We start from the raw sequence: 26,473 nt of genomic DNA, 5'->3' as shown, positions 1-26,473 counted from the left end.
AAACTGGCAAAATGCAGGTCATTGGAACACTGAAGTGTTTCGGTGGAGTGGTAGGAATGAAGGCCGGATTGGAGCGTATATACAAGAAAGGATGGCAAAGAGGAATCCAGGCAGCAAAGGGAGAGAAACAGAGCAGTGGCTAGAGGGAGAGGTTTAGTCAGGGGAATGTTTTTCCCCCTAGTTCTGAGGATGAAAGATGTTTTTATGATGCTAGGAATGATTGAGGGGAAAATTAATAATGCAGGGGAGGCAAGAGGGGAATCCAGTGTCTCATATACAGCAACAGCTTATCCACCTACCAAAAGGAAATGTAGTATATAATACTACAGAGGCAAGTAGGTGGGTACATTTACTAGCACAAAGATGAAGGGAGGTGGTTAAAAGCATGGACTGTGAAGTCAGATGACCTGGGTTCAGATCAAGGCTCTATCACTTAAGAGTTATGTACCCTTAGGCAAGTTGATTTAACATGGGCATCAGTATCTTAATCTGTAAAATGTGTATACTATCAACTATAAATTCAGAGCAAGAATTAACTATCAGTAAAGTACTTTGAAGTGTTCAGCACACAGTAAACACCCAACAAATACTGGATATTTCTTCAAAATTACTTAGAATTTAGCTACAAGTACTGTGAAATTATTTAAAAACTAGCTTACTGAAGATTCTTTAGAATAAACATCTCATGCCTAAGATAGCAGAGGGTAAATAAGATAAATTCAAAAGTAAGTAAACTTACTGTAGCTGACTTTTTTTTTTTTTTAGGAGCAAGCAAGTGCACAGGGAGGGGACTGAGGGGCACAGGGAAAGGAAGAGAATCTTAAGTAGGCTCCACACCCAGCACTGAGCGCAATGCAGGCTCAACCTTACCTCCTGAGCCAAAATGAAGTCGGATGCTTACCCAAATGAGCCACCCAGGTGCCCTGTTGACCTTTCATGCTTGCACTATCAGCCCCAAAACTGACTTCAATTGAGCAACCTACTTTTCAAGAATTTACAACTCATTTTTAATACAACCACACAACTGATGAATTGTAGGAAAAGTACTGTATTTCTCAATGGTAGAATAAGCCCAATGTGACTCAAACATCCATTTTAGTAAATGAATCAATTTATCATAACTCATAAATGTACCCTACTATGACTATGGATACTTGCCAATTCTAAAGATATTGCATGTAACACTTCAATTACCAAAGGTGCCAAGTTGTGAACACACTTTTTCATTTTTAAAGCTGATGTAAGGAGGTAGATGGCCAACTATCTTCCACTTTTGCCCCACCCACCCTAAACAGTTACTGAATAGTTCTTACATCCATGATAGTCGTTTATGCTGTGGCCCTTGCCTGGAATTCTCAGCCTTGGTTATACCTTTCACCTAGCCCACTTCTCAGCTTTTAAAATTCAACTCAAGTAGTAGCTTTATTCCTAGAGCCAAAAGGTGGCAATCCAGATGTCCATCAACTACTGCACAGATAAACTGCAGACACATACAACATGAAGGAATCTCAAAAACATAGTGAGACTTTGCAAAAAAATACATAGTGTGTAACTCCATTTATATCAAGTTCTAGAATAACCAAATTTGATCTATGGTGGAAAGAAAACAGTTGTTGCCTCTAGAAGGGATGGAAGCAGGGATTGATTGGTAAGGAACACAGAGGAACTTTCTGGATTGATGGCAATGTTCATTATCTTTGATAGGGATTTGGGTTAAACAGCTGTTAAGCATTTGTTAAAACTTGGCAAATATGTATTCACAGTATTTCATCACATATGAATTACACATCAAAAGAAAAAATGGTAAACAAGTATTAAACTCCTTACTATGACAGGCACACTAAATACTTAAATGGTGGACCCATGTTTGCAATTTTGAAATAAAAAAAATTTAAGTAGGTTCCACACCCAGTGTGAAGCCCAACACAATGCTTGAACTCACAACCCTGAGATCAAGACCGGAGCTGAAATCAAGAGTTGGGATGCTTGACTGAGCCTCCCAGGGGCCTCTACTTTGAAATAAATTTTTAAAATGAGACCTATTGATAGAGGGGTATGTGGTAAAGCAAGTTCACTGTAAAATTCAGCATTGCCGTGTGAAAACCTGCGTAATAAAATGTTGGGGAAATGAAACCTAAAGTGACAACCTTATAGGAACACTTCTCCCAGAGCACACCCAGTTAGTGCCACCCTCTTCTGGGGTCCCAGAACACCCAATAAAAACATTGACTGTACTTCATTTTGTTAGTTTTGCATCTATATCCCAATCCCCCAGAACCATAAAAAACTTGACAAGTCCTACTGGTCTTTGCTTAGCAACACGAGGCCATGTACATAGTAGACAGTTGAGATTTGCTTAAGTGATAGTGAACTTCATCACCTAATTTTCTCATAAACAAAGGCCTTGTACTTCATTGGCTTTTTCTTTGGCCGAGTCATTACAACTACTAGAAGAATCTATCTGACCTAGAACTCACTCATGTGAATCCTTTTAAGTTCCCTTAACTTAAGGGAGGATATTGAAGGCTATTGAGGCAGGATATTGAAGACCTCTCTTCTGGGATATTCTCTTCTTTCCCAGTCACTATCAACTGGTAACTATTCATGGGCTCAGGGCTCAGATTTAAATTATACTCTGTACAGAAGCCAGCTGGGTAGCGTATTAAGGAAAATGTTACTTCACACCACTCAGTTCTATAGCCAGCTGGATTCCATAAAGATGCCCCATTTCCTCACCATGGCACAATGAATAATGTGCCATTCTATCTTTATGCAATTATCTATTGTCCTTATGTATCAGTTTCAATCCCCCTTGGGACTTACTGCAGCCAGACTTTCTGGACTTAAATGTCAACTCCCATCACTCACTAGCCATATATCCCTTGCCCAAGAGATTTTAACTTCTCTGTGCTTCATTTTCCTCACTGCCTCCTCATTTAAAAAAAGGTGGTGGGGTGGCGGATGGGGAGATGATAATAACAACTTGTATCACCTACTGTCATGACGTTTAATAAGTTATTCCATGTACACTGCTTAAAACAGTACCCCAGCTATTAACTATCATTTAGTATGCTTACTTCTGAATCACCAATGACAGAAGACTGGTCTTATAATATGATCTACAAACTAGACTAACCAATGTGCTACCTTTACAGTGATATGAAGCCTTTTCTAAGAGTACAATGTAAATCTTGACACGCTGAATAGTTTTTTTTTAAGTCAATTAGAAAGTTCTTTTTCCAAAAGTTGCCTTTCACTCACCTCCAAGGATGAGTCTCTTAAGGGAGGTTTTACACACACACACACACACACACTTTCTCATTCTCTAGCTCAGCACACACTGTTAATTTTCTTAACACTCCTTACAAGTTTAATTATTTTATTTTTTAGTCCACTAGATCTGTTAGGGAGGAACCTTATCTATCTTGTTCACTGTTAGATCTCTAACACATGTCTAGAACATAGTAGGCACTCAAATGTATCCTGGAGGAACAATGCAGACGTTTTAAATAATTTTTAACCCATGCCAGATACAAATTGAAGCAATAATGGTTGCAGGCTTCTATTTTAAAGATAGCCCAATTAGGGATTTAGTCTCATTTAAAAATACATAATTCATTAAACATGTAAAATGGCAATGTTTTCTATAAATTATCCCCACCCAAACATGTTAAAAGCTGTGATAAGAAATATGTTTTCTAAACCATTCATAGCCACCCTCCTCCTTTAACTATAAAAGATAAAACATACAACATGCTGTAGGTTTATTTTTATTCAAAAAGTTACTGTCTCAAGACATAAATACAAATCAGAAAACAGTACAATTAGGACAATAGAATGTGGAGGACAACAGGTTAGAGTAATATATAAAACATTTTTAGCTGGTTGAAAACAAAGCTGTAAGAACTGCTTTCACAAAGAAGTACTCCTTTCAAGAGTGAGAAAAAAAATCAACTTAGGTTTAAAATCATATATACAGTCCTCTCAGCAGTTCTAGTAATGCAGTGGTATGAAAAACAACATAGGCAGTACTTTTTGCACATAACAATATTCATAGATGGAAAATCTGTTAGACAAGTCTCGTTTCGTTTGTTATTAACCATGATTTAATAAAACAATTGTATTGTATCATGATCTTTTAGCTAACCTATGGTTTTTGGCTACCACAGCCCAATGCTTGTTGATTTCTGACTCTAAGAACTGAAAGCCTTTTGGTATTCACCCATCTGAAGATATTCTCATATTGCAAGCATATTAAGGCATGGAATGATTAAAATAATATACCTCAAGAACTGAGAGACGACTGACAAAAAGATAGATATACATGTAATATAAGTTAATATTTTGTTTTAAACGATGTCTAGCTGCCTAAGCTTCGCAAAATGAGTTGATGTCAAAATGGCAAGTAGCCACTTTCTGTTTTAAACTAATTTATTTGTGAAAGGACATAAAATGAAGTTTAAAGCTTAGCTTTCAAAGAATATTATGGGTTATGAATTCTATTATCCCATCTAATTTACATACAGAGGAAATGTACTGTAACCTGTTAGAAGTATCTTTAACCTGAAGACTGCTTGCAAAGACAGATAGATAAAACAATATAAAATACAAATTTAAAAATCATTTTAAAGCATGAACACTCATGCTTTTCTATTTTTAAACATTGTTAAACTTTCAATATATTTCTGAAACCTCATAATTTTAAGTTGGAATTTAAAAGTAAGAAAAAACTAAACAAACTGCGCAATTATAAAATCAGCACCAATTTATATATATATATAATTTTATTTAAAATTTAGATCCCTATTCCCACACTCTAATAAGCTGTATAATTTTTGTTTAGAATTTTTCTGCAAACATACTACAATAAGCTTCTTTTATTTGGAGACAAAATACAGTGGCACTACTGGAAGGAATATCACAACATTACATTTTTATCTTAAAGGACAAGCAAACTTTCAGGGTTGATAATGGGATAAGCATGTTTGAGACTGGTTACCTTCTGGCAGTTCACTGCATCTGGATTATTTCTGAAAAGTATAGAGAAGCTCTTGGATTTTAAAAATATCTTAAAATACATTTTAGATGAAAAAATTGTAAAAGTTCTGCTTATAAGTTTACTTTTCTCCACAATTACAATATTTAAAAGAAAGCTTTGTTGATTGATGTTTTAAGCATTTAAATTTAGAATGCTAAAAACAATTCTATCCTATAATTTCAGGGCAGGGGAATAAATTCATCCTTAACTTTGTTTCTTGGATGTAAACAGAAATCCAGCAGAGGTCATCATTACTTAGTACACCCAGTAAATAAATGTGAGAGGATTCACGTCTGTACCAAATGCCTCTTTAGATTGTTATATTTTCTTTAAAAAAAGCATGAAATAATTGATTCAAAAGCCAACTAACAGCGCATAAATAAAATATTTACTTTCTAAGAAAAACTGTAGCTTATCATCAAACTGTTTACTTGTCCTTTACTTTTTTCAGGCAAACAAAACTGCCCCTCAATGCACTTGATCTTGGTAAGCATAAGCATGTCATATTCTCCTTAGAGAAAAATCTGTACAGAATTTCACTGTATCTACCACACTTTATTTTAAAACTTCCTCTTCCACTTAGAAAATGACTTCACCACAGATTTAATTGAGTACTGGTATTAAAACATTGACACCCCAAGAACCTAATGAAAGAGAAAAAAAAAACCTTGTTAAAATTATCATTCATTTCTTTGTAAAATGCATCTGTGTAAATGTTACATTAATATTTGTTAACATGAAGTTTAATAATATGTTAGTAAAACCACTCTGAAAAATTCCCCTCCCTTCAGATATATAATTCTAAAATTAAAATTACCATGAATATATTATGAAGTAACAACATCAGGCCTAATCAAGATGTTACTTACCTCACAAATACAACTAAGAGCGGGGACCATGTCTCATTTTTATGTTTATTCATACTCCTGATGCCTAGATAATGCCCTGAACACAGCTACTCAACATTTGTTGAATGAACAAATGTATGTGCTTCTTGACATATACTTCTGGCACAGGGTCAATGGAAAGAGCTAACAATGTCTTGCAAACTTGGTCATCTACCCTGTGGAGTGGGTATAGCTTTTTAAAAGGCATTTGAACATGTAGACCAAAAATATCCAAGAACAATAAAAGTATGTAGAAAATTCAGAAAATCTAGCCTGAGTGAATAAAGAGAACTGTAAATTTTAAGAATTTAAATAAGGTGAAATCTGGGCAAAGTAACTTATACTGATGACTTTTTATACCACTCCTTTTGGTAAAAGAAGGATAAAATCTAAAAATCATCTGTCACTAACTAAAAGCTATTCAACTAAAATTCTAGCACTTACTATGATAAGTAATATTTTAAAATAATATAATGAACTAGTAAAAAATGATTATAAAGGCAGAGGTTATTGAGCTAAGTAAGATTAGGAATGTAAAGCGCTCTTATTTGTAAATGAGGTCTCATTTTAACAAAAGTGACAGAACTCAGAAATTGTTCTGATCTGAAGGAGGTGAGTATTTTCAGACCAGGAAACAAGTATCTACCTGATTACTTAACAATTCACTACAAGGAGGCTGCAAAGTGTTTGGAATCTCCAGTAATAAGAACAGAGAGGATTAATGTACCCCACTTCTTACCTGTCATTCACCAAAACCACCACTACTCACCACCACTACCCTCCAATAAAGTTCAGGGACCTCCCTTTTTGGTTAGAGTCAGAGATTGGATGCTTAGAAAATATTTCTACCAAAGAAGCCTAGATGATGTTTAAAGGTCCCTTCTAGCCATAATACTCTGTGACTCTGGGTAAGGGAAAGTCTGGTGATGAATGAAAGGATATAATCTTAGCTGGCAACTCTTAGTGTAGAGTGTGGCATGAAGATAAACTTTTCAGAGTGCCTAACTAGAAATCATATGAACAGTTTTTTTCCTGTTTTTTTGTACAGACTAGGTTATAAGTAGATTCTTCTACTAGAACATAAAATTAGCTCCACTAGACTAAACCCTTCTTTCACCAAGTTTATACTACAGATAATTCTAATATGAGAATCGCAACACAACAAAGAAGAATGACGTCAATGACACTTTCTGTGCTAATAAACTACACCTGTTTCTGGTGTTAAAAAGTATAAGGTATAAAAAGTATAAATAGCAAGCTTTTGTGTGTTGTGGCAATACTGACCCACTAGAAGCAGAAAGTGATGACTGCTTTAAAATGTATAAATAGTATAAACAGCCAAGTATAAATATTTAAAAAGTAAAAATAGCAAGCTTTAGTGTGTTGTGGCAATACTGACCCACTAGAAGCAGAAAGTGATGACTGCCACAAATAAACCAATATTGTTTCCAATAAAACTCACTAAAACATAAATCTACTATCTTGTGTATAAGTAACCCAAAATTGAGCTGCTCAGAGTTCTTACACTACCCCTTCCGAATCATGTGAATATCGTGTTACAAGATATATTTAGATTTAGTAATAACTTAGAGCATCTATACTAGGATGTTTTGGGTTATTTCACTTAGAACTAGAGAATCTTAGAACTAGGTATAAAAGGATTTAAGTCCCAATTTTGCTATTGTTTTGATGACTCACATATCACAGGCTTGAGTAAAAACAGATGTAGACTATTGCATAAAGATAAAAGATTTTTACATTTAAAAATGTCTGTTATTCGATTTCTTAAGTTACTGTTGAGACAAAGGTAAAGTTTGATATATATTTTAAAATAAACTAGTATTAATTTAAATATATATTAATCAATAAATATAAAATAAGTACATACATATGGTCAAAGAGATCTAAAGATACCCGAACCTTGAAAGATTATTGGGCACACAGTTATGTGACTGCTGCCATCATGTGGTAATACTATAAAACTACAGGAATAGATGCATGTGTTCATTTTCCTAATTTTAATAGAACCAGCTACACTACTATCATCTTAGTTATAACATAACATAAAAAAATCTATAAATAACAAGTAATTATTAGGTTCCTATCTTTGGCCTCACTCAGATTGTAGTTTTCCTTAAATTCTATCAAAAATACACACACAATTTACATTGCTGTTTCATTATTTTAGAAATCTGAAGAACACCTTTTTGCACATCTAGTAAGTGAATAAGGAAACAAATGCCTCAAGCTTTCCTGACTTTAGGTGACCACATGAAAAAATAAAGAGATCTCTAACTGCCCTTATCAATTCTGACTACAGTTAATCATTTTGATTTCTAAATTACTTTTCTTGGTGTTCCTTATAAATGAGGTCTGATTTTAGTTTTGGAAAGTACAACAGCAGAGACAGCATGAAATTTTTAAGTAAAAAAGAAACTCAGATCAAATTACTACTCTGACACTAGAGTCGTAAAACTGAACAAGTCAATGAACCACTTCTTCAGACCCAAGTGTGCTTGAGTATAAAAGTGAGATACTACCACCTTTTTCACAAGGTTGCTGAGAGGATCAACTAAATCATGCCTAGCACAGCATCAGGCACATTAATCTCTCACATACTAGCTTCCATCCTTTCATTTCAAAGAGACAGTCAAGGTGAACTAGAATACAAACTCCTGGAGGGCAGGGAAAAGACCAAACTGGTTTTAGCACTAAATTCCAGCTCAATAAATTGTCAAATTAATATATTTCATCATATCTGCTTGAAAAGATTCTTTTACTCCCCATCAGTCACGACCTTCACTTTTTTTTTTTTTTAAACTGGAAGATACATATTCCTAGATTATCAGGGAGCCATATACTTCAATATGCATGTAAACTATAGACTTACATGAGTAGGCCTAGATCACTTATGCTACTGAGAGTACGGACTGCAGATATGAAGAATTGACAGCACTTGTTAAGATACAGAATCTCAGGCCACACTCCAGACTTACTGAAGCAGAATCTTTAGTAAGATCTCCAAATGATTCATGGGCACATCCAGAGACTGAGAAACACTTACTTAAAGGATCTCAGGGTGGCTTATCCAAAGATTCCTACACCTGCTATTTTATGAAGTGGTGTCTTCTGACTCAAACATTATTTATAGAATAAATAATTAACAGAATATGTTGGTGTGAGTTAGTCTGTCAAAAATTTTCGAAGAACTATCTGAAAGCAGATTATGAGGTGAGGAAGGACAAGAAGAGAATAGTAGAAATTGGAGCATGGGAGGCAAGCCTCAGCCGATGGTCACCCAAGGCAGCAGGTGTTAGGAGGAAGGAGCAGAAATGGGTAGACACTAGAAAGTGAGATGGAAGGGGACTTAACCGGTTTATTCATTTGACAAATAAAACTAAACACCTATTATGCTAGGCAAAACTCAAAATGAATAAAATCATCACTGCCTGGCACTCAGCTTATTGAGCAAAATGTAGTATCTATTTCACTGCACGGATCTGGTAATTATCAAAATAAAAATGTACACGATGTGTTATGAGAGCCAAGAATAAAAAAGCATCTATCTGGAGGGGTCAGCAAAAACTTTACAGGGAGTATCAGAACTATTAAAGGATGAATTCACTAGGATGAAAAGGAAAGGGACAATTCTGGCAGAGAGAAAAGCTTATACAAAGTGATGGTGTCATGAAAGAGTTTAGTATGTCTAAGAGGAACTTTAAGACTTGATATGGCTGGAGAGTAAGAAGCATGTAAGGAAAAAGCCAAGATTAACTGGCAAAGGACCAAGAACACAAAAGTCTTTGTTCTCCACACTGAGAATCCACAATTTTTTCTTAATGACAATGGCGAAAAAATCAGTGGAAGACCTAAAACTATGAGGGACAGAACCAGATCTGCATTTTAGAAAGATGACCCCAAAAGAGCTTTAAAGGGGTGCTGTAGCAACGGGATCAGTCTAACAAATAAATCTAAATGCCTATTATGCTAGGCAGAACTCAAAATGAATAAAATCATCACTGCCTGGCTACTGCACCAGGCCAAGTAAAAACTGAAGACAATTTATACCAAGGCATTGTCAGGGACAATACAGCAGTGGGGACAGACAGGAGAGGTACTTAAGAAACAGAACTGACAATACCTAATAAGAACCAGTAATCTCAATTACCTTCTCTTTATTATCAAACCTTTATTCAAGTTCTATTTTTTATCATGTCTTCGTATTATGGTTTCTCATTCATCCTATCCATCCATAAATGCCAAGGATATCTTTCTGAAACACAATTCTGATCATGCCACTCCCTCATTCAAACTCAAGCTTACAGGAAAAGTCCAAATTCCTTAACATAACACTCAAGTTCCAGTTGGCCAGGGATTCAAAGGCACTTTTAATCTGTCACCACCACTGAATCACCCCTCCCATTCTCCTGAAAGCCCTCCTGCTGCCTGACTCCTTTTCTCCTGTCCAATTGTTTTTAACCACTCTCAAAGTGCTACCCCAGCTCTTCAATCTCAAATTTAGGAATTGCCTGTACTTTTGATTTTGCAATCCTGGGGTACATTTAAATTGAACGTACTGATTCATCCATAATTGAAGCTGGATCAAAGAAATCAGGTTTCAGTTCTGTTCTTTCTCGTCTGTTCTTTGATGGTGGCTAAGGAAAAAAAAAGGGTGGGGGAGTTGACAATCGCTATTATCTATAAACCAGACAGCAGCTGAAAATATTAAAATTATTAAGTCTTCACGTGGCATATTTAACTGTGCAAGTATACTTTACAATATTTTAAATACTGTACATTAAAACTACAGAATGCATAAAAATACAAAAAGCAAATCATTCACAGGAAATTATTCTGAAAGATGAAAACTAGAAAACTCATTTTTATTTTACTTTAAAAATGCCATTCTCATTTTCCTTTAAAGGTGCCAAATTACACTACTCTGAAGAGAAGCCATATTTAATTATTTCTTCCTTTTAAGGAGAACACAGCAAGGTACACTATGAAGTACAATCAGAAGACCTAGCTTATAATAAGTCTCAGCTTTACTGCTGCTTCTTAGTTTTGTCTCCTTGGACAGGCTAATTGTCTTAAGTTTCAATATCCTCCACCCTCCTAACCTACTTCACTAAGTTGAATAATATATGTGGCAAGATGAAATATGCAGAAGCATTTCATGTATTTGATAAAGCCTTATTCATATATGCATTTAATATGGAAATTTGTCTCAATAGTATGGTAATATCAAGTTACTCATGTATTGTTTTGATAATGGCAAATAAATGGAAAATAAGGTGGATATGATACCTGGTATAACAGAAAGCAAAATGAATACTTTAACTTTATATAGTCCTAAATTAATATGAAAATCTACCATCTTAAACTAAGAGTTAACACCCTCTTCAACCTTACCCTCTCCTCAATCCCTTCTCATATACCAAAATACCTGGCAACTATTTTATTTAATCTTTTTTGCAAAACTTACTTTTCATGGCAGGTATTTCCTTGAATTCCAACTCAATTTCCAAAGGATCTTAAACAAAAATCTGACAGAAATTATTAAAGTTTCTTACCAAGTCTATATCCATGGTGTCAAAATCCATTCCTTCGTTAAGATCTTCAATCCTCCCTTCTGAGGACATCATGACATCTTCAACAATCGGCTCTTCATCATCTTCCATTAGGCTTGTACCACGCCGACTAGAGAAATATAAAAACGAAGTCAAGATCTGAACCAATGTTGTGACTATTAATATACTGGCAGCAACTATGTAGCTCTCTATATTGAAGTGTAATGGAAAATGATGAAATTAAAGGTCAGGGAAAATGATTAGGCATTGATCATGTCATCAATGATGTCAAAACCCCAATGTTCACTTGTCTAAAAACACTAGGAGCTTTTATTCTACATTACTTCAATACATTTAGCTTGACAGTTCTGATATCCCACATAAAAGTTCAATGAGAATTTCCCACATGGGAACAGACAAGATACCTCAAATCCTTTTTGAAAGTAGGCAGGGTACAAATTAATAAACAAATATAAAACAGAGACCAAAGAAATGACATTTTCAGAATACATATATTTTCACTAATATATAATTAGTTTTACCCATCATTCACTCATTCACTCAGTACCTAATTTGTACCAGGTACTCACTCACTTACTCATTCACACAGTGCCTACTATATGCCAGGATTCTTTTATGTCCTATTGAATGGGGAAAAAAAAGGTAAGTGAGACATGGTTCCTGCCCTCAAGGAGCTCACAGTCTACTATGGGAAAACAAAGATAATTGTTACAAAATGTGACAAATATCACAAGAGAAGTATGTATCAACTGCTATTAAAATTACTAAAAGAAGAGATTAATTCTGCTTCAGGTAGAAATGAGCAACATTTAGGCTAAAACTTGGATTCTGTGTCCTATGAAACTCAAAACTAAGATATATGTGGAAAAGTAAAAATAAAAACTTAACACCAAAAATTCTGTATGTAATTTTAAGGCATAAACTCAGATTTCAAATTCATAAATTAGCCCAGATCAGCATGAAGGAAGTCAATGTAATAGTGAAACTGAAGGTAACTAGTTGCCCAGTTTGCCTAATACTGCCTTCTTTCCCATTCATTTAACTCTTTTCACCACTATCAAAATAAATTACTTACAATTTAAACAACACAATGTTGAGTTCTTAAAAAAATAATATAAAAATAGCAAGACATGATGTTTAACCCACACTATCTGAACAAACATGTTGACAATGGTCCCTGTTTTCTAAGAGTTCTGGAGAGTAAATGACAATTTTACTATATTTGGTAGAGCCAACAATGAAGGAAGTATGTGTACTTTGTGGACCATGTTACAGAAAACCTGAAGTCCATTCTGCATCTCATCTGGAGTGGAAGATATGTGATAGAAACTATAAAAATACAAAGAGATAACTTGGAAGTATTTTCAGTTATAGAGCAGATACCATTACAGAAAAATCATTGTAAAACAAAATTTTTTTAAAGTGTCAGGCAAAAGACCACTTATGGCACAGCAACCAAAAGAATCCTATGGTAATAATTACTTAAATGGGAGAATCTCTTTCAAGTCACCTGGGGAAGTTTATCTCTAATGGGAATTAAACTATAAACAAAAGAATAATGATAAATGGTACTGAGTAATGAGATGCTATGGAAGATCTTAGGGACTAGAAGGAAATTTTCAGGGGAGAGGTAAGGACCAAATGACTGTATGGTAGAATTCCAGAATGGCTGAACTGGTGACGGGCTGGAAGCTAAAAATTAGCTTGTTGAATTCAGCATGAAATAAGGATATACTACAGGGAAATGCGGTCACAGAAACAGAGAAGAGGGGACAGGACCAAGTCATAATATAGATGATGACCATATCAGACAAGTTAGGATCCAAATCTATAGATTTAATAGAGTGTACTTTATCTGTAGAGGTTCGTAAGACCAGTATAGAAATAACGAAAGCAAATTTTAATAGGTTACCATACATATGGTAAATAATCATTTCTTAAGAAAAACAGGTGGAATTCTCATTATTTAAAAACCAACAAAATAAAACATAAATTTTAAAAAGGTAACAATTACTATCTCCCAGTATTAAAACATGTGCTACATTATGTTACAAATATAAAGTTTCTGAACTCAAAACTTAAATAATCAGAATCATATGTTTCCTTTTTTGTACTAAACACTGAAAGACTGCTTTTCTGCCATCTCTCCTAGAGCCAAAGCTAATATTCATAAAAGTCTCATACAGATTCCAGTAAAAAACAAAGCATTTAAAAGTCAAACTACAATTTTTTTGCATTGGACATTTATTCATTCACTGAACACTTAACTTAGCACTTTTTATGTGCCAAGCACCAACAGGCAACAATGTGGTCCCTGCCCTTGAGGAGCTCACAGTCTAGAAAAGGGACAAATTCATAAACAAATATTAATAATACAATGTGGTAAGTGCTACAAGAAATATGAACATACATAGTGTTAATGGGAGCATAGATGACCACAGCTTCACTTAAGGTGACACCTGAGCTTATTCTTTTACAACGATTTTACCAGTTGCCAAGAAATGGGGGATAGGATACTAAAATGTAGGCAGGGATCATAATTTGAAGGATTTTGCATGCCATGAGCTAAAGAGTTTGGACTTTATCCTGTAGGCAATGGGGACCATGGGAAGGTTTAAGTCAGAGTTACATGATCAGATTCTTATTCTACAATAGTCATTTTTGATGGCAGTGTGAATGATGGAGTGGTGGTGGGGAGTGAGGGGAGGAGTTTGGTGAGAGGATAAATGGGAGATTTGAGGGAAGAAAACAAGTTAGAAAGCTAATACAATGGTTCAGATGAGGGATGAGGACCTGAACTAGGCTGGGGAATCAATTAAGATGTAACAAAAGGGGATTTTTAGCTATAATTCTGTGTACCAAAATAAACAAGGATTCAAATTTAAACTTTTTCCAACAGATCAACCTAAGATTGGTCCTTTAGCTAACTAGTGAATATTTAACTTCCAAAGTTTTCTTCTGTTGGAAAGACCAAATTTTAGTTCCTTGATTATTTCAGCTAACTCTAGAGAGTCTGCTGAAATTTTTAGGCAAGGCACACATCAAAATATGTTAAAATGAATTAGTGAACTTCCTAGACTCAGACAATAAGGCACTCTCACTTACATGGCATGCTGAAGATTAGTTCGTAGTTTAACATAGCTCACTGCTGCTCTCTCCTGCTGTTGCCTTGCTTCCTCGTGTTGTCTTTGAGCTAACATCCATGTTACCTGCGTGCTTCAAGGAGAATTTTATTCTTCTTTTAACTTAACTTTTTTCTATGTAATTAATAAAGTTGTAATACAGAAAATGATCAAATGTACTTACTTATAATCCAGAGGAGTTTGATGATGTTCAGTCTGCATGGGATAGACACTCATGAAGCTATCCTCAGGTCGTAATCTTTTGGGCTCTCTCATAATCGTTGAGGTGAGTTGTGGCGTCTGCATCATAACTGGGGTGTGCAGTGTTTGTTCTCTGCTTAACCACATACTGTCACTACTACTGCTTTCTTCAGCTAAAAGAGAAAATTAATCGCAATAAAGTTCAGTCACTAACTTTGACTAACCCAATGTCTACTACAACCTACTCTGGTCAACAAACATCTGGTTACCTTCCATATGCTAGTGCTAAACAGGGGGATGTATACCAAGGTATGTAAGGTGCGATCCCTGTCCTTGGAGACAAAGAAAACACAGGCAATGACAACACAGTGTGGTAGTACTACAAGAGAGGGCAGCACAGGTAGAATGGGAGCAATGAAAAGGATCAGAAACAACTCCCCAAAAGTGACTTCTAATTAGTGTAGATACTGTATAAACAGTGACATTTTTCAGGCAGGGAAAAGAACAAAAGCAAAAACGCTGAGGCATGAAACCCAATGACTGAACCTTATTAATTTGCTGATATTCAGCAGTTTTTGACCTACAAAAATGGCAATTTCATATGGTTCAAACTAAAAGTTTGATACTCCTAGGGTAAGCAGCAAAAGGTAAGGCTGAATAAAAAGACAGGAATCAATTTACAGAAAGTCTTATAAGCTGTGCTAAGGTGATGGGAACTACTGCCGAAGGTTTTATGGAAGGGAAACAATGTGGAAGTTACATGTTTTAGTCAAAGGTGGCAGTGTGGAAGGTGGACTTAAGAACATGAAGACTAGTGAGCAAACAGGCCAGTTAGGAGGCTAATTGTATATAGCCCAGGTAAGTTAGAGGTGGGAACAGGAATGAATATAGTGGAAGAATAATTCCTAGTTTACAGGATGTTCGCCAACTCCAAAGGGAGCACAAATCTGTATACACATTAAGCACTGGACCAAAAACACCAGATTTCACACCTGCAAAAGCTATTTGTTTTCAAATCTGTAGATGCTGCCATGATTAATAGAAGACAAATTCACATGCAAGTATTACTGAATTCATAGTGATTTTTTTAAAAAGATTTTATTTATTTATTTATTTGAGAGAGAGAGAGAGAAAGAGAGAGAAAGAGACAGACAGACAGACAGACAGTAAGAGAGAGCATGACAGGGGAGAAGGTCAAAGGGAGAAGCAGACTCCCCGTGGAGTTGGGAGCCTGATGCGGGACTCGATCCCAAGACCCTGGGATCATGACCTGAGTTGATGGCAGTGGTTTAACCAACTGAGCTACCCGGGTGCCCTCATAGTAATTTTTTTTAAACCACTGATTTGGGAGGTGAAGGTGATAGCACTTGATGACTGACTGAATATGAGTTTGCAGGAAAACTATTTTATTAGAAGATTATACATGTGCATACAGATGTGTTTTTAAGAAAAGAGTAGACAGGAAAATGTACTGGTACCTAATGACCTGGTGCCAGATAGATTAGACATAAATTTCACAATCTGTAATATAATTGTATCAGCCCTTAAGTTCTACTGTGTTTAGGCTCCAATTTTGCCTTCAACATTGCCCTGAACTAAAAGAAAAAAAAAAATGCCCCGAACTGGCCAGTCTGTCAGCATCATTCTTCCTTCTTCTAACTTACTAATGCCCCAATTTCTATGGTTTTCTCCAAAAACCTAAACAAAGAATATGGACTCTTTCTGTAAAAGCTTAACTACCTGGTTTGATAATCTGTCTTCAAGGTATTATATAAATACCAATTCATTTGTTCTCCATGTAGTCTAAGGAAAAGGAGAAAATTGATGGCCCAGCATAAATCTTCAACAATTAACTATTTGTTCAGATGAGAAATACTTATAGTGATGTGCAGGAAACATCATCTTTTAATCAGATAACTTTTGGACTTAAATCTAAGGTTGTATTAGTTATAAGTTTATACAGGGTTTTTTTGAAGATTTTATTAATTTATTTGAAAGAGAGAGACAGCAAGAGAAAGAACACAAGTGGGGGAGTGGGAGAGGGAGAGGCTCCTGCTGAGAAGGGAGCCTGATGCGGGACTTGATCACAGGACCTGGGATCCTGACCTGAGCTGAAGGCAGATGCTTAACCGACTGAGCCACCCAAGTGCCCCAGTTTATGCATTTATATTATTGGACAAGAGATACAACCATTACTCTATGGGACAATCAAGTATTGAACACTATATACTTGACAATGGCTGAAGAATTATGTAGCAATTAGAAAATATGGCCCCCAAATCTTTGACACTCCTCCCATTAAGAGGTGGACAATTATGTCCCATCCCTTTGAAGCTAGGCCCTGATTGCTTGATCAAGAGAATACGGTGGAAATTATGCTGTACCAGTTTCTGGCCTTAAAAACCTGGCAGCTTCTATTTTTCTCTTCAGACACTTGCTCTTGGGAGCCCAGTCACATGCTGTGAGAAAGTGAAAAGCCGTATGGAGAGGTCACATGTAGGTGTTCTGGCAGCAGACAATCCTGCTAAAGCCCAAACTAATAGCTAGTATCAGATAAGTAAAGGTGCCTCCATAGGATTTGTCACCAGCCTTTGAGTCTTTCTAGCTGAGGCATCAGACATCACGTCCCTGATATGTCCTAAGTTTTGGGGTAGTCCGTTATTCAGCAATAACTGGAATTTTGGCAATTATGCTAATTTGTTTAAAAGTTCCAAAAGAGGGGCGCCTGGGTGGCTCAGTCTTTAAGTGTCCACCTTCGGCTCAGGTCATGATCCCAGCGTCCTGGGATCGAGCCCCACATCGGACTCCCTGCTTGGCAGGGAGCCTGCTTTCCCTCTCCCACTTCCCCTGCTCATGTTCCTGCTCTCTCTCTCTCTCTCTCTCTCTCTCTCGCTGTCAAATAAATAAATAAAATCTTAAAAAAAATAAGTTCCAAAGGAGAGTGAAAAAGTCCCCAGGCCCATTACAAACCAACCCTACAGTGCTAGGAGTTCAAGAGACTGAAATGTCATATTGCATTCCTACTTCTAGGATTACAGACAGAAATCTTTATCAAGTTCTTCATGATAAATGACCTCTTCCCAGAAATTCAAAAGTCAGAACCTCCCTGAAATCTCTTGCTCCACACATAAACTAGATAATCTGATCTCCTAAGTAACAACTAGCTCTGTAATGCTGAGTCCATATCCCTACGTATATATAGTATAGCATACTAATTAAAAAGCAGAGGTTCCAGAGTGAGACTGCCTAGCTACTGAATAGCTGTGTGATCTTATGTAAGTTACTTAACCTCTTTGTGCTGGTTTTCTTATCTGAAAAATAAGGACATACCTGAAGAGTTATGAGAACTGAGTTTATGTATATAAAATGCTTAAAACACAAACTTACACATAACTGGACACACTGTGCAAGATATTATTTAACAACACATATCTCAAATGTGAACTTACTGACAATTCAGTTAGTAAATGTAAGGGGAAATAAAGAGAAATGAACCATGTTCTTACTGAGTGCAAGTTGCATGCCTTCAACTACTTTCCGTTTTCCTGTAGATGGTTTTGACTTTTTACTCCGCACAGTTGACCCCCGACTGCTGATTCCACTAATGACTGACATGGTATCATCATCACCACCAGCTAGCAAAGAATTTCGGTAAGACATCAGAGGAAGCCACACATCTTCTCTTCGGAGTGACATCTGAAAGGTCATGAACTTTTCCAAGTAAACATACCTTAAAAAGAAGTAGAAACTTTTGATACATAAAACTGCCACAGCTCTTTCCTCCTTTTTATTTATTCCTCCTAATGATCTTAATGTTCACATGCCATATGGAACATACAATGATTTTAATAGAATTAAACAAAAAGTAAATTAGAATGAAACAAAACAAACATTTTCTCAAAGCATACAGTAACAAATGAAGGCTGTTAACGTTTTTTTTCCTAATATGTCTCTGTTCTATCTTAATTTTACGGGTCTTCTGATAGAAGAACAAACCCAAGTCACATTTCTGGAAAGAAGACTGATTTAAAATCATGCAATTTGGGTTCTAGTATCAATTCCACCAACCCCTAGCTGTGTAAGTATGGGCACATTACTTCACAATTCAAACTCAGCTTCACTAGTACACTGACGAGCACTTCTGTAGCTGTCAAGAGTCTTCATTAAATGAAATAATCCAGAGCATTTCAGCTTAGTATTTGTCAAGCATCCACTATGTCACTATGTCCCTGGCACTGAGGATTGGTACAAAAATGAGTTAAGATATGGCCTCTATCTGCAAAAAAGTTTCAGCCTGATGGAAGTCACATATTTGTCCTTGGATGCAAGTATCACAAGGATTCTATGGGTTACATGTAATATAGCAATCAAAATTCAACCAACATTTGTGTGATTACTTATGTGTTAGTTATTTTTCTCTTGGGACCTTTAACTTTATTCTTAGTCATTTTTCTCATGGGATCTTTAACTTAATATTCTTACAATCCTGTGAGAGAGACATTTTCCTTGTTTGACAGATGAGGAAGCAAAAGATAAGAATGAGAAAGCAATATAACCATGATTCAAATCCCAGGCTTCTGACACTAAGAGTTCAGTGCTTTATTGTCTAAATTATGCTTCAAATACACGAACACAATTTTTGTCAACTAACTATAAAAAGTGCAACCCAGGGACGCCTGGGTGGCTCAGTTGGTTAAGCAGCTGCCTTTGGCTCAGGTCATGATCCCAGTGTCCTGGGATGAAGTCCCACATCGGGCTCCTAGCTTGGCGGGAAGCCTGCTTCTCCCTCTGCCTCTGCCTGCTGCTCTGTCTGCCTGTGCTCGCCCGCGCGGTCTCTCTCTCTCTCTCTGACAAATAAATAAAATCTTTAAAAAAAATAGTGCAACCCAAGTAATCTGTTGTCATAATTATGACTAATTCTAATCAATTCAAAAGCACCAGCTTTGAACACCATTAAAGAGAAAGGATAAGAGGAATTACTTACAAAGATATTACTTGGTGTTAGCTCAGTATTTAATTTTATTTCAGCTACACACAGTAGTACAGTACTCTTCAAAGTGTGGACTTTAAACTGGCTGTCAGTCTAAAAACTGTTACCAATCTGTGACAAGATATGGAGCTTGAGCCAAAATACACTCACTGGTAGAAAGATTTGTAGGTATGTATCTACCACATAGCTTACCTGAACATTCCAGATAAGGAGCCCTCCTTAATGCTACTTCCCTCTGATGCTATTTGTCCTCTTCCCTGCCACAAAGGCTACCACTAACTTGAACTTATAACCCCACACAAACTTTCATATTTTTAACATATTTTTTTCTCAATTTTTGATTTAAATTCCAGTTAGTTAACATACAGTGTAACATTAGTTTCAGGTTTAGAATTAAGGGATTCAACACTTCCACAGAACACCCAGGGCTCATCACAAGTGCCCTCCCTAAGACCTATTTAACCCATCCCCTCACCCACCTCCCCTCAAGTAACCATTAGTTTGTTCTCTATAGTAAAGAGTCTATTTCTTGGTTTGTCTCTTGTTTCCTCCTATGTTTGTTTTGTTTCTTAAATTTCACATGAGTGAAATCATAATATACTTTTAATATATATTTGTCTATAAACATTATAGAACAGTTTTATACTTTGCTTTTTGTACTCAACATTATGTTTTAAAAATATAACCATTTTTGGAAGAGTGGCATCAGCTAATGTCATGGTATTAATCATTTTCCAACATGTAAGTCTATCAAATCAACATGTTGTTCACCTTAAAATTATACAATGTTATATAGGTCAACCATATTTCAGTAAACTTAGGGAAAAACTTTTAAAGATGAATAAGATCTGAGGATATAACATGATTATAACTGATGATGCTGTATTATTATAACGCTGCATAATTGAAATTTGCTAAAAGAGAGCTTAAGTATTCTCAAAAAAAGCCAGAGTAAGTATGTGAGGTTTTGGATGTGTTAATAACTTGATCAGGGGGATCCTCTCATAATATATACATATATGAAATCATCATGTTGTACACTTTAAATTACATTACAATTTTATTTGTCAATTATACCACAATAAAGCTGGACAAAATTTTTTAACATTTTAAAAACAGAATAATCAATTTGGATGTACGAATCTTATTTCAAAGCCAATTCAATCAAACTGTAGAAATGAAAGTCATTTATGACATGAAACTACCACAAATTTGAAGAATGACTCAGTGTTTAAAAACATTAAGGAATTATATTTACTTTGAAAAAAATCTAACCATTTTGACTGCTCATGATATTCCACTATACAAAACTCTATTGATCTCATTTTCTAATTAACAGATGTTGTTTCGAGCTTTCCTCTATCCAAACAATGCAATGGTCAAATTCTTTTATGGTTCTCCATGTACTCACATGTAAGAGTTCCTCTAGGGTATCTACCTATGAACAGAATTACCAGATCATGAGATAGGGAGAATCTTAAAACTTTACTAGACATTGCCAAATAGCTCCACAAAGTGGTCTTGTACAAATTCATAGTCACCAACAATGTATAAAAGTTTCTTGCTGGGGCACCTGGGTGGCTCAGTGGGTTAAGCTCAGGTTAAGCTCAGGTTAAGCTCAGGTCATGATCTCAGGGTCCTGGGATGGAGCCCTGCATCGAGCTCTCTGCTCAGCAGGGAGCCTGCTTCCCCCTCTCTGCCTGCCTCTCTGCCTACTTGTGATCTCTCTCTGTCAAATAAATAAAATAAAATAAAATAAAAAAATAAATGTTTCTTGCTTCACATCTTTGGCAACACTTTAGACTATCAAGATGCCTTAACTTTTGCTAATCTGCTAGGCGAGAAATAGTTTTTCAATGTTTTAATTTATATTTTTTCTGATTAACAGTGTTAACATTAATTCTTAATTGGGATAAATTTATATATAATAAAATGCATTAAATGCACAGAACATTAAGAGTACAGTTGGGTCATTTTGCAAATAAATGCAGTAATGTAATTCACACACCTATCAAGATAAAGAATATTCCTACAAAGCACCTTATGTTCCTTTTCCCATTCAATATCCCCAAACTTAAAGTATCCACTATTGTAATTTTTATCACCAGAGATTAGTTTTGTCTGCTTCAGAATTTCATGTAAAATGTATACAGTCTTTAAATGCAAAATATTGGTAGACTTTCAGAAGTGGTACATATACTAGGAGTTATTCATATTCTCCTGCCCTTTTATACCTCAAACAGGGGAGTGAATTTTGAGTTTAATTCCATTAGTTGGGTTCTCTTAGAACGTAAGTCACCATTTTAGGATACTATACTAGAAAAGTATTCTAACTGGTCTGCTGAGGATAGGACTAGTAGTTAAAGCAAAAAAGATAAAAAGGAAACCTACTCTTCAGGGCACTCACAGCTCAGCACATAGACTAAGATGCTCCTGGATGAATTACCAATATTACTGTCTGTTAAAGGTTCCCTCCTTTGTTAGACTAAGTGAAGAATGCAGATAAGGATACATAAAGCATTCAAGTTACACCTCTAAAGCCACAACTACACTGTGAGGGGAACACACAGAATTAAAAAGGAGTATTATGCATAAGATATAGTTATAATCCTTAAATCATAAATTTTCTGAAGCATAAATTTTTTGTGCATTAATGTAATCCTGAATTCTAATCTGTGTGTGCGCGCTGAAAGGAGAAAAACCAAGTATAACAATTCATCTTTAAGAATTTCAAAACAAAATTAAACACAATTATTTTTAGCAAATACATACACCGTTCTTTTGTCTTGTCGGAGTAGTTTAGAAGAAAATTCACTCAAAATATCAAGAAATGCCAAATTTAAAGGTGGATGGCTCTCTCCTTGTGGGTTAGGCTCTTTAAAAGCAAATTCTATGCCATCTCTGCAACAGTAACAAAGAGACAAACATTAAAAAGACTACAATACAAATTTGCTAACTTAGGAAATTTCTCTCTACAGTTTGATTCCACTACTAAGATATTTCCTCTGCTATGTATTTAATCTGAGGAATAAAGAAAATAAGGAGGCTATAGTGTGAGAAAGAGCAAATATATTTACATTTTAGGTCACTATTACTTTAAAACAAAACAAAAACACACAGAGGTACACACATTCACACAGAAGCCTTTACTCTGAATGTGGTTTGGTCTATCTACTTTCCTTCCTTGGTTCTCTTCTCAGAGAAAATAGCCCAAATTCTCTCATGTAATGATCAATACATTTTCTATATTTTTCAAGACATAAAAGGAAAACTAACTTAAAAATAATTATTAAGAACTATCTGTAGTGACCCAGGTAAGAATAAATTTAAAACTTAAACTTCACTCAGGGCCTATTTTAACTATATTTACTTAATAATAAATACCTCTAATCAAGACAACAACCCAATATTATATTCTTATACTATACTGAAAATGTAACTGTAAAAAAAAAATCCAGATGAAACTGGAAAGAAGGAAGGTTACGACATGAAAAAAACAATATATTACCTTCCCAAAATAACCACTAATCACTACATGTGTGGTCCTTAAATATTACCTATTATCATCTAATGTATTAAGAGGCATAAAAAGGAATTTGAGACTTTCAGAGCAAAGTGAAAGGAGAGAGTAAACTGAAGTTGGGGTAGGTATGGAACTAACTTAAAGAGCAGAAAAACATCTGTAGGGAGACAATTAACACTTTTATAATTAAGTAAGGAGTATGGGATGCCTGGGTGGCTCAGCTGGTTAAGCATCTGCCTTTGGCTCAGATCATGATCCCAGGGTCCTGGGATGAGTCCCACACTGGGCTCCTTGCTCAGCAGGAAGCCTGCTTCTTTCTCTTTCTCTGATAAATAAATAAATAAAATCTTTAAAAAAATAAGTCCGGAGTAAAAGAGACACAAATCAAACAAGAGACCTTTCATAAAATTGGTGAGCTCAGAAGCTAAGCTCTTCATCCAGAATTAAGAAATTATCTGTGTTGGTTATGTTAAAACTCTAAAATATGCTCATTAAAAGTATGATTATCAGTAAATTACATGCCCCAAATAAGATCAGATCATTTCCAGTATTGATAAGGCAAAGAATATATGCAGACAGAAAGGTGGCTGTGGCTCAAAACATGGGAAAAGGTCACTATAAAATAGAAAACAGAACCAGAAAGAGAAAAACTGCATCAAGTCTCAAAAATTTCTCTACCTAGCAGTGAGATTATAATAAAAGCTGTTAAAAGAGATTTTATAATACCTAATGAATATGTGTTTTTCTTCACATAATTTATTAAGATTTTGTAATGCTTTAATTAAAGCAAAGACTTTCTATAAAAGAAGTTTTAGTCCCAACACATGTGTTAATGGAGATAGCATTATTACTGGTTCTCAAGAAAGAATATATGCCACAGATTTGAAAAAAAATAACACATCAATTGAGTTTGGTTATTCTAAACAAAAGAAGTAAATACAAAAAAATTTCATGATTAAAAAACAGGAGAGCTGAATAAAATATTTGGAGATTACTTGTGTAGCATAGCAATGGCCTCTCTTGTTTTCAATTGATCGAGTCCAAAAGTTAATGCAAAACGTCGAGCAAGCTCTTTTATGCCGCTAAATGTTGAGGATGATCTATCAAAATTATAGCCGTTTTCTTGTATCATTTCATTAAAAAGCTATTTGGAAAAAAAGAAAGCATGTTAAAGAAGTTTTGTTATAATTACAGATTACTAACATCTTTTAAGATCCCATATTCTCTACTTTAAAATATAGCAGATGCTCATAAATGAGGCATTTCATTTTATTCTAAAACATGGATTTTTAAAAATCCCATGATACAAATGAACAAAAACACAGTCCTTTATATATTCAGACCAGAGGTAGTTATGGACATTAGACACTCTTAAGATTATGGCACAACTCTGTTCTGCTGGTGTTAACTGGATCTTAAAACAGCATATAAAAATATAAAGAAAAAGGAAACCCATCCAATTATTAGGCAACTATGCTATTACTCTACGTTTACATAATGCTTTTTCACATCAAGAACTTCTATCATAAATAAGCGCAACAAAATACAATTTTTCAACTACCAAAGGGCCAAGGTTTTTAACAGACAATGGCTACTACTGCTAAGAATATTACACAATGAGCACTCTGACCTGGTAGAAACAAAAACTGAGATAACCTTTCTACGGGGGAATCTGTACTGAAAGCTGTAAAATTCTAATGTCCTTTGACTAAGCAATTCTAATTACTGGCCTTTACTCAAAGGAATTATAATAATATTTGTGCATGATACATAGGTACAAAAATGTTTTAGTGTTATCTGTAATGGCAAGGATGGTAAAAGACCTCAACGTTGAACAAGAGATCTTGGTTAAATCATGGTCCCTCTATAAAATGTAATACTATACAGTCATTAAAAATGCTCAGGAAGTATTTAATGGCATGAAGGCAGTATGGTTTTATAACATGAAAAATTCAGGCTTGCAAAATAGCATGCCCAATATGGTTTAGTTTTTATAAAACTTAAGACTTCATATAGGCATAAAAAAGACTAAGAAGGCTATTAAAAACTAAAAATGTATTTGTTAAGTGAAAAACAAGAATAAGTTGTATTTTTTCCTAGTTCCTGTATTTTCTAAATGTTCTACAGCAAAAGGCTATTATTTTATAGGAAAAGACTTAAATGTTACCTTTCAAAACCTTTTAAATTTTATTAATTTTAATTAGGAATATCTAAATATGCAAACGGAACTTAGAGATTTAACACCTAGATTTCTTAAAAACAAGAAAACTTATGACATTGAAATAGGTTAGGTTATATTCTGCATGCATTTGGTCTCCAAAGACAGAAGTATATTAAGCATATGATTTTTATGCAACTAAACCTACCTCACCACTGTCAAAATGAAAATGAGTATTGCAGTTTGATTATTAAGATTGATAAATGGTCATTAAAATAAATATGAAAATGAAAAAAAGTAAAATTCACTTGAACCCTACCAGAGCAAGTTAGCCACAGCTAAAATTTTGGTGATTATTTTTCCAGATAGATATACAGATAAGTACAATTTTATAGGGATGCTGTACTATAATCTTTTAAATTTTATTCTCAAACTATGTGTTGTGATCTTTACATATTAGTGAATACAGATCTACACTAATTTTAGGTGCTAAACAATAACCAATGCAGAGATACACAACACAACACATTCATCTAATAACCTCTTGATGGACAAATGTTTCTAATTTCTTGCTATTATAAACACTGTTGCCATGTGTAATATGGTATACCCCTTTTTGGAAACTTGTCCTATTACCACCTTGGATAAAATTTTAAAAGTAGAACTGCTGCCACAAATGGCAAACACATTATAAACTTTAACATACACTGCCAAACTGCCTACCAAGGTTGTATCAACACATAGTGCTGACAGTACTATTTCCCCCCAAACATTAGATCGTGGTTACGTTTTGCTAATCTTACCAGTCTGCAAGCAAAAAATGATCTCGCTTACAGTGTCTACTACTGACATTGAAAATCTTACATTTCTATTTTTATGAACGGTCTATTGCATCCTTTGCCCAGTTTCCTACTTGTTATCTTGAAAAGTATTAGGTATTAATTACGTTTGCCTAAAGTTGAT

At 35.0% G+C, this 26,473-nt stretch overlaps 1 protein-coding gene across 5 annotated transcripts in view; it reads right to left on the bottom strand.

The window, feature by feature from the left end:
* Window positions 1-3,754: 3,754 nt before the first annotated feature.
* Window positions 3,755-26,473, bottom strand: part of STAG2 (stromal antigen 2) — a 141,293-nt gene continuing 118,574 nt past the window's right edge. For 4 of the 5 annotated variants that reach the window (XM_032882337.1, XM_032882339.1, XM_032882338.1 and 1 more), the window contains 8 exons: window positions 24,348-24,496; window positions 22,602-22,730; window positions 18,346-18,569; window positions 14,823-15,012; window positions 14,622-14,732; window positions 11,499-11,625; window positions 10,503-10,580; window positions 3,755-5,682 (listed from right to left, as the gene is read on the bottom strand). In XM_032882337.1, coding sequence (XP_032738228.1) covers window positions 5,659-5,682; window positions 10,503-10,580; window positions 11,499-11,625; window positions 14,622-14,732; window positions 14,823-15,012; window positions 18,346-18,569; window positions 22,602-22,730; window positions 24,348-24,496 — 1,032 coding nt within the window. In that variant the 3' untranslated portion in view covers window positions 3,755-5,658. The remainder of the gene's footprint in view (window positions 5,683-10,502; window positions 10,581-11,498; window positions 11,626-14,621; window positions 14,733-14,822; window positions 15,013-18,345; window positions 18,570-22,601; window positions 22,731-24,347; window positions 24,497-26,473) is intronic. The other variant, XM_032882341.1, reaches the window with a different exon arrangement.

Source organism: Lontra canadensis, unplaced genomic scaffold (genome assembly GCF_010015895.1).
Source record: "Lontra canadensis isolate GAN:19392208 unplaced genomic scaffold, GSC_riverotter_1.0 scaffold81, whole genome shotgun sequence".
In the NCBI taxonomy this organism is placed as follows: domain Eukaryota; kingdom Metazoa; phylum Chordata; class Mammalia; order Carnivora; family Mustelidae; genus Lontra; species Lontra canadensis.
The sequence above is the reverse complement of the archived record's forward strand: the minus strand, read 5'-3'. Positions and strand labels throughout refer to the sequence as shown.